A 9,515-nucleotide genomic window follows, 5' to 3' on the forward strand; every position below is an offset into this window, starting at 1 on the left:
GGTGGGTGGCGAATTGGCTGGAGGGTCGCACCCAGAGAGTTGTGGTAGATGGGTCGGTTTTGACCTGGAAGGGTGTGGGCAGTGGGGTCTCGCAGGGCTTGGTCCTTGGCCCGATACTCTTTAATGTCTTCATCAGTGACTTGGACGAGGGAGTGAAATGTACTCTGTCCAAGTTTGCAGATGACACAAAGCTATGGGGAGATGTGGACACGCCGGAGGGCAGGGAACAGCTGCAAGCAGATCTGGACAGGTTGGACAAGTGGGCAGAAAACAACAGAATGCAGTTCAACAAGGAGAAATGCAAAGTGCTGCACCTAGGGAGGAAAAATGTCCAGCACACCTACAGCCTAGGGAATGACCTGCTGGGTGGCACGGAAGTGGAAAGGGATCTTGGAGTCCTAGTGGACTCCAAGATGAACGTGAGTCGGCAGTGTGACGAAGCCATCAGAAAAGCCAATGGCACTTTATTGTGCATCAGCAGATGCATGACGAATAGGTCCAAGGAGGTGATACTTCCCCTCTATCGAGCACTGGTCAGACCGCAGTTGGAATACTGCGTGCAATTCTGGGCGCCGCACTTCAAGAGGGATGCGGATAACCTGGAGAGGGTCCAGAGAAGGGCCACTCGTATGGTTAAGGGCCTGCAGACCAAGCCCTACGAGGAGAGACTAGAGAAACTGGCTCTATTCAGCCTCCGCAAGAGAAGGTTGAGAGGCGACCTTGTGGCTGCCTATAAGTTCATCACGGGGGCACAGAAGGGAATTGGTGAGGTTTTATTCACCAAGGCGCCCCCGGGGGTTACAAGAAATAATGGCCACAAGCTAGCAGAGAGCAGATTTAGATTGGACATTAGGAAGAACTTCTTCACAGTTAGAGTGGCCAGGGTCTGGAACGGGCTCCCAAGGGAGGTGGTGCTCTCCCCTACCCTGGGGGTCTTCAAGAGGAGGTTAGATGAGTATCTAGCTGGGGTTATCTAGACCCAGCACTCTTTCCTGCCTATGCAGGGGGTCGGACTCAATGATCTATTGAGGTCCCTTCCGACCCTAACATCTATGAATCTATGAATCTATAACTGCTAAGGCTCCTAGAGCCACAGTAGCTGTTGCTGCTCCTGCCAACCAATTTCCTGCCCCAGAGGACAGAAGACATGGATCAGTGCTCTAAATCCAGCCCATGAAGCCAGAAATTTGGCAGTGGGATGGACAGTTGCAGCATTAATTGCTGTCATTCTGGGAGCCATGACAAGAAACCTCTTGTCCCACTGCCAAATTTCCAGTCCCATGGGGAGCCACACAGGCTGGATGCCACAGCTCCACAAGCCAAATGACATGGATTGGGAGGCCAGATCTTTGCCACCCCTGACATAATGAGACAAAATTAACATTCAGTCTCACTCTTCAATTACCAGAAACACACATCTGCTAAAAACATGCACTCTGATGGAAGAATCAATAAAGACTGCTTATACATAGGAACATGCAAAAATATCCTCAAAAACATAGCCCTTACTCAAATGTGGTCTGCTGAGTTCTTTTAATAATTATTAGACAGGAAAGTTAGTGAGAAGCTGTAGTCAGCAGAAGACTCAGTGTAATTCACATATTACATTGGTCCAACATAGTATCTACTCTCCCACTGGGCGAAGGCCATCTTTTTTTTTAGTTAAGTGGTATGAATGTTAAGACTATTCTTCTGTAGATCTGTAGCAGACTAGTTGCTAGGGACAATTTTTTATTGATAGTTTTATTCTGCTGTATGTTTTCTAAAAATTGTAAGTTAGGCTCAACTTTTAAACTAACTTTTTAAAATTTAAACATAAATATAAATATTACATAAATATTCACATGGGAATCTATCATCCTAAATTCCAATATTCTCAAAGGATATCTATGGCATTTCTATGCCTCCTGAGTACAGTAGATATATGCCACCATGTGGATGAAAGGAGAGACTTCTCTCTTCAATTTTAAATACTACAAATTTTTCAAGCTTTATCAAGTTGATAAAATAATCTGAAACCCTCCTAATCCTATGCCATTTAAAATACAAAGAAAGTGAAAAATGTATCCAGTTATGATTTTATAATACTGATTTGTAAAACAAGGTTGGACTTAAATGTTGAGAAGCTACACCTAAATGATGAGTCACAAGCTTTACGAAACAGGTTTAGTTAGCAATCTGTTTCTTATACAAAGTAAGAGCAATGACTAAAAGATGACTAGAAAGAGTAGGAAAGGCTAAATTCTATACCTGATGAAGTGTATAAGCAGGAAGATGAGTCTTCTCATTCAGCAGGCTTGCTGCCCTTCCTGTGGGTGCAGTAAGTAATACATTTAAAAGCTTGCGTTCATGAACATTATTTTTGTCAGAACAATGACTAAAGGTATTCCACTCATCTGTTACATCTTGGTCATTTTCAAAACTTTTACAAGCATCTTCTATTTCTTTTTCCATCTTCTGTAAATACTGAAAGAGAGAGCTAACTACTGTAGTCTTCCCACAACCCCCTTTTCCACTTATGATTGTCACAGGATTAGAACAAATCATCTTCACAGCATTCACTTGGTCTGGATCCAATTCTGCTTCATTTATGGGTTCTATATCTGGTGTCTGTTCACTAGAATTCAAATTATTGTCAGAGTTGTCATGACTATCTGGAATATGGCTTGCCTTCAGCTTCTCTGCTTCACAAAGCTGGTCATTGGATACTTTATCATCATCATCATCTCTTGCTTTTGATTTGTTAATATGACTAACATTGAGTACCTCTCGCACATCACCATGTAGATGCCATGTGGTGTCTGCTAGCAGATGTTTTACAGAACCTGCAATGTCTATTTCAGCTCTGTAAAGTGAAGCAAGAAATACAAGCTTTTTCTCACTGATCACTATCATCTCATCTTTCAAAAATTTAAGGGATTGCCAGGCATGCTCTATGGGCATATCTTTAGAAACCAAATTGGTTAATTCATCTTGATCTTCACAGGTATGTCCCCTATCTCTACATCTTTGCTTCAGTGCATTGTATATTATTAATGCATTCTTCTGCAATTCAGGAATCTTCCAAAGGAGGTGTTCACACTGGCAGAAAGCTCCCCAAGTTGCCTCACAATGGAAAAGACCTAGTTCTTGTGAAGTTATCTTCCCATGAAAAGGAAAAAAAAAAAAAAGGTTTTAAATTATTTTATAAAAGAGACACTGGTATATTGATGCAGGAATAATGATTTTTGCCATTAAATAAATACAAGCTACAATTCAAAAGATATGAAGAAGTCTAGAAAAATATATGGACATTTTTAAGAAATACTAGTTATTCTGCCTTCTCAAACCCAAGCAAAAACACTTTTCAAAGCAAAAGCCCTTCTTCAATCCATTTTTCATTCTATTGTGCAAAACTGAAAGCTTGTACCAACTCTTCCCCTTCCCCTGCATGAAACTTTTAACATAAATTGGATTCCAGAAGACTTGTGTATCAAATCTATATTCTACCCAAACTATCACCAAGTAGAATATAAAAAAAAAAGAATTAACATGTATAGCATTACAATACATATGTGCACATTAGAACAGAAATTATATTTACTGTGCTTATTTATTAAAAGATTTCCTTTGCTGCCAAATATTAGCAAAGTAAGATGAGATGGTTTTGTCTCATTTTTGGAAAGTTTATACTTAATTTTTCCCCTTTTTCTTCATATAGAAGAACAAGCAGAAACTTAGCACAATCTATGTATAAAGTTTTGGGATTGCTTCATTTGTATACAAATGGTACTGGACAGTTAAGTAAGACAAATATGATCTGGCCAGTAGACACTACCCACACCACAGGGCCTGATGAATCTGACACCCCTGATATAGCTCATATTCAAAAAAGCAAATGCTTATTTCACATTATGATGGAGAGCCTGTAAAAGTTTTGAGGTTTTTTAATAGCCATTTTGAAGTTACAGACTAGAAAGGCTAAAGCTGTGCTAGAGATGCAAAGTAATTGATTGATTTTCCATTTTAAGAGTTTTTGTAAATAATCCTACAACAAAATAAAACAAAACAGACAATCTACATAGATGCACAACACTCACTCAGGAATCATTAGTCCAAAATCCTGCACAGATGCAGAACTTGCTATTCCTAAACTATCCTGGGCAGCCACCAACTTAGCCTCTTCTTGAAAACCTCTAATAAAGATTTTATAGCTTCCCTCAGCAGCTTGCTCCATTTTCCCACTGCTTTTCCAGTTAAGAATTTCTTGTAATAATTTCATACAATTCCACCATGCTGTAGTTCAAACTTATTGCCCTGTGTCTCACCCTCCATGACAAATGAGAACAATTTTTCTCCAACTTCTTTAAGGCAGCCTTTCAAATACTTGAAAATTGCTACATTTCCCAAGCTTCACACAGGCAGACTAGGGCTGGACACCACCCCTTTCCCGACCTTCCTGCAAGGCCAATTCAGGACCAGACTACATCCCCTCTCCTCCTGCAAGTCTGGATCAAGGCCAGGCTGCCCTCCATGCAGCTGGATCGAGCCGTGTCATACCCATTCTGGGCACTGCATCTGGCCTGCCAGCCCGATCTGGTGCATGGCAGACCACGCAACACCTATCTGGCCTGCAAGCCAAAAAGGTTCAGCACCACTGCTATATGCTGTACAGCTCATCAATCTTTGCAGTTCTGTTCAAACAATACTTTTTTCCTCTACACTAACTCATCTAGCCTCAATAAAACTCAGCAGTTCAGACATAAAATATCTTGAGATCCTGCTGCTTCTAAAGCACGTGGTAAAGATTTTAAAAGTCACACATTCAAAGCTTTTGTTCCAATGTTATATTTCAGTTAACCAGCCTGTTGGGACCCAGAGGCCTTCAGGCCTGGGTTTTGACTTTGTGCTTCGCTTAAGCTGCGCGCTTAGCTTAAGCTGCGCGCTTAGCTTAAGCTGCGCGCTTAGCTTAAGCTGCGCGCTTAGCTTGAATTGGGGTTGAGACTTGCACCTGGTGAAAAGGAGCAGATGGAAAACACTGTTCCTGACTCTAAAAGAAAAGGGAAGCTGGCCAACTAAATTGAATAAATATAGCCTGGGCAAAACCTACCCCAGCTAAGAATGAAAATATTACCTCAGAATAGAAAATTCAGGTTAAGGGTAACCGTATTTGGCAAACAGAAGCAAGATTATTAATATGCATTAGGAGGCAGGCTTAAGCTAATTTTACGTATTAAGTATATGGTATATAAAGAGGTGAGAGTGTACCCTTCAGAACCTGCTCCTGAAAGATCTGGTCACTGATCCAAGATTCAAAACTCAGACGAAGGAGTCAGGACCTCTCAGACCGGCCATTCAGTGACACTGTGTTCGTTACACCTTGGTGTGGTGAGTATGTCATATTGCTTTTGACTAACTACAATATTAACATTCTAACTACTAAGGGCTTAATGCATGTTATTGGTTAAGGAGTAACTGTCCTAGTCTTGGAATTAAGACCTGGTACAAAGCCCAAAATAATGTTACTGGAGGTAACAAGCCAGAACCTGGATCAGAGGAGGTATGAGAGCTCTGGAAAAAAGTGAGACTTAAAAAGGAGGAGTTAGCTTCAAAACTTAAGCTATTGAGAGATGATTCATTTCCACCATGAGATTTTTCAATGAATTAAGAAATCATGACAAAAAAGTTTAACCCCCCACCCCCCATGTAAGTATACTGAAAAAATTAAAATCAGAATGATATCCAAAGCATGCACACATCTGCAGTTAATAATTTAACACCAATGTAGAAATCTCTCTGTCTCTACTTTTCCTCCATCTCATTACAATGATCATGTTTAAGGGCTCAGCATCTTTTACATGGAACCCCTGTGTTCCCCAAACCAGAAAGCAACATTCACTTTCTGCATGCAGTACACAAAGAAAATATAACATTTCCTTTAGTTTAAATTATATTGGCATTTTTTGCACAAGGAGCAGGAATAATGCTAACAAGATTAGATAAGGTATTACAGTAAAGTTACAGTTTAGGGCAGCTGCATAGAAGGATGCTAGGTAGAGACAAGACAGTGAAGAGCAATTTTCACAGGCTTACCTCAATACAATTAGTCAGGGATCACAGCTTGGAACAACAGTATTAAGTTCTATGATGATAATATAACATATCCATATAACTTACTGTGCTGAATCCAAGTTTCCATGGTTCATTCTTTAATATCTTATTCAATGCTATTAGCCTTTCCATTCTGTAAGAAGCATTTTCTCTCTCATCTCCGTTCATTTCACTCTTTCTACACCAATTCACTTCCTCCATGAGTTTGCAAAAATAACGTGGCAGAAGTCTCGGCAGGAATTCCAGTATCATTGGGAACATCAAAGCAATCAATACCATCTTTCCTGTAACTATATATTCATCACAAACCAAGTCTTTATTAAAATACAACCACAAAAAACATTTCTAGAAAGCAATTAAACTTCATTACTTAAATTAGCAGGCCTACTCTCAAAAACCTTAAATCCAGCTGTTCTTTAGTTTTCCACTTCTTGCATTTCCTTTCCTTAAAGTCAAGTTAAAAGTGCATAGCCAACTTTATTAATAATCTGAAAACATTTTTACAGACTATTGATATGAATAACTACATTTACTCAAATGGAGACTAGGGAAAAAACAACCCTATTTTTCTGTTTTGCTGACACTGCATTTGATAGGATTTTATATATAATCAGCTTACACATATAGTCAAGACTGACCCTACCAGTTTGTGGAGAGCTTTCATACAGAAGAACAGAAGAGAACAGCATAGCAGAAAGTAGGCAAATATTTTTGTAAACTCTAAATAACTGGTAGGGGGATTTGGGGACAGGGAAAGGACCAGAAACTACAGGAGAAGGAAGGGAAAAGACACAATGGCCATGTCTATATGAGCCAAGCAATGGCTTTTTTTGTGATGCTGACTTGCCGTAGCTCATGACTACTGTACAGTAGCATCACATTATGATTCCTGCCATATAACACTACTGTACAGTATTCATGGGCTATGGCAGTCAGCATCTCATGTAGAGGTAGCCAGTGTAGCTTAGTGGAAAGAAAAATCAATAGCTACTTTGGAGCATGAGGTACTATTTCCTGATCTACCATTAGCCTACTAGACAACCTTAACCTTGAGTGGGTCGCTTCCTTTCTGTGCTTCAGTAAAATGAGAATAAAACTGTCCTTCTTTGTAAAGTGGTATAATATATGCTCATGAAGAGAGAGCTAAAAAAAGCCTATGCACTCCCTTAGCAAGTAAGAATATAAAAAAATTACCTGATATTTAAAACTACTGTAAACTGCATCAATTCAAATTTTATACATCAAACCTCAAGAAATCAAGCTTTCTGATCAACTGCCTTCCCTTGAAGAAAGTAACTCTCAGATCTTTTTTCTCCAGCAAGTTCTTCGAGGCAATTGCTCAGGCTCCAAGAGAACAGCACTCAAAGCTATGGAATTCACGACCCAAAATAACAAATTATTTTAGGTTATTAAAGAGGACTAAGAGGACTGTGAGGAAGATCAGGAGGAAGGAGCATAATTTAGGGCAAAGACAACTTATGTTGGATATTAGGAAAACTGTAAAGCTGGTGAAGCTGGAACAGAATGTATAGGGAAGTGGCCAGTGGTGTCCCTCAGGGGACCATGCTTGGACCAGTGCTTTACAACATCTTTATCAATGATTTGGATGGGGGAGTGAAAAGCTCACTGGCTAAGTTCCCAGATGACACCAAGTTATGGGGCAGTGTGCCCACACCAGAAGATAGTTTGCAGATACAGGTTGACCTGGACAAGCTCAAGAGTTGGGCAGACCGGAACCAGATGAAGTTTAACACTTCCAAGTGTAAGGTGCTCCATCTGGGGGAAAACAACCCTCAACATATCTACAGGCTCAGAGGTGACAGCTTGACTTGCACCACAGCCGAAAGGGACCTAGGGGTAATGAGTGACCATCGCATGAACATGAGCTGTCAGTGCGATATGGCCAGCAGGGTAAATAACACACTGGCATGCATCAACTGACACATCTTGTGTAAAGCCAAGGAAGTGATACTCCTGCTGTACTCAGCACTGGTGAGAGCGCAGTTGGAGTACTGCATCCAGTTCTGGGTGCCGCACTTCAATAAGGACATGGAAAAACTTGAGAGGGTCCAGAAGAGAGCCACCCGTATGATCAGGAACTTGCAAGGAAAGCCATACGAGGAAAGGCTGAGGGACCTGGGCCTCTTTAGCCTAAAGAAGAGAAGGTCCAGAGGGGACATGATAGCAGCTTACCGCTATATTAGAGGAGTGCATCAGAAGCTCGGTGAACAACTGTTCACTAGGGCACCCCTGGGGAAGACCAGGACCAACGGATACAAACTCCTGGAACGCCGCTTCAGGCTTAATACAGGAAAAACTCCTGTTAGTCAGGGCAGTCACCTAACCTGGGGTCACTTGACCCCAGTTGTCTTCCTGCCTAGAGCAGGGGGCAGGCTGGACACAATGATCTGCAAGGTCCCTTCCAGCCCCTAACAATCTATGAATGTTATGCAACCTCCTTCATTGGAAACTCGTCATAAGCTAAAAACAGATAATCAGTTTATCTGAAGCCAACTCCCATCAAGACAGTCTAGTCATTTACACCACATGCAGCTTGAATGGCAACTAACTCCCATGATTAATAAGCCCCAGTTCTCCCGGAGAAAGTGTTGCAAAGTTGTTGAAAGTTGGTATTTTAAAGGTATTTAGGATGGGATAGTGGGCATGCAGAATAAAAGGTTTTGGGCTGAGGAGGAGGGGGAACTCTATCATCTGTTTAAGTTTAAAAGCAAATTTCTGCCTGGGATGATCTAGGTATATTTAACCCTGCCTGCGTGTGGAAGGTTGGGCTAGTTTCTCTCAAAGTTTCTTCCAGCCCTATGCTTCTATCTTAAAAAGGAAATCTCATTAACTGGCACTTATATAAATCATATCACCTGAAACATGAATCATGTACAGCTGAATGTGTCACATAAAGGAGAGCTGAACAGAGTTGAATCAGTAGTTCTGAGATAAATAAAAGTTTATTGGATGAATCTGTGTGTTAAATGCCACCCCCCTAAAATTGTTTTCTCCCTACCTTACTCCTTCATGTCTCAGGTCATGCAGACTTACGTACATGCTCAATTTTAAACAGGTTTCTGGAACTACTCACATGCCTGAAGCTAAGCATGTGAACAAGAAAAATCTTTTGTAAAATAAACATTTATTTAAATGCACTGTGTGTGCTATGACATTAGCCTGAACAAAATATCTGAAAACAAAAACTTCAATATTTTTATGTGAGAATACATAAAATGTACTTACACGAGTTCCTAACATAAACAAAGATGTCAAATTCTTTGGTCTCTCTGGGATTTTTTCCTTTCTTAAGTTTTGACTTTTGAAACTCATCTAGTATTTCTTCAAGATTTCTGAAGTCCAAAGATGCATTCGCAGGAAGCCAATTAAAAAATGCTAGTATAAAATCATCAGGAACTTCACAC

General features: G+C 40.5%; 1 protein-coding gene across 1 annotated transcript in view; it reads right to left on the minus strand.

Annotated features, from left to right (window-relative positions):
- HELB (DNA helicase B) overlaps positions 1 to 9,515 on the minus strand; it is a 28,473-nt gene that overhangs the window by 18,565 nt on the left and 393 nt on the right. The window contains exons 3-5 of the mRNA XM_025202790.1: positions 9,337 to 9,515; positions 6,157 to 6,380; positions 2,251 to 3,141 (exon numbers count right to left, since the gene is read on the minus strand). The exon at positions 9,337 to 9,515 is cut by the window's right edge and continues 1 nt beyond it. Of these exons, the coding sequence (XP_025058575.1) occupies positions 2,251 to 3,141; positions 6,157 to 6,380; positions 9,337 to 9,515 (1,294 nt within the window). The remainder of the gene's footprint in view (positions 1 to 2,250; positions 3,142 to 6,156; positions 6,381 to 9,336) is intronic.

The sequence above is a fragment of the Alligator sinensis genome, unplaced genomic scaffold (genome assembly GCF_000455745.1).
Source record: "Alligator sinensis unplaced genomic scaffold, ASM45574v1 scaffold65_1, whole genome shotgun sequence".
NCBI classification, from domain to species: Eukaryota; Metazoa; Chordata; order Crocodylia; family Alligatoridae; genus Alligator; species Alligator sinensis.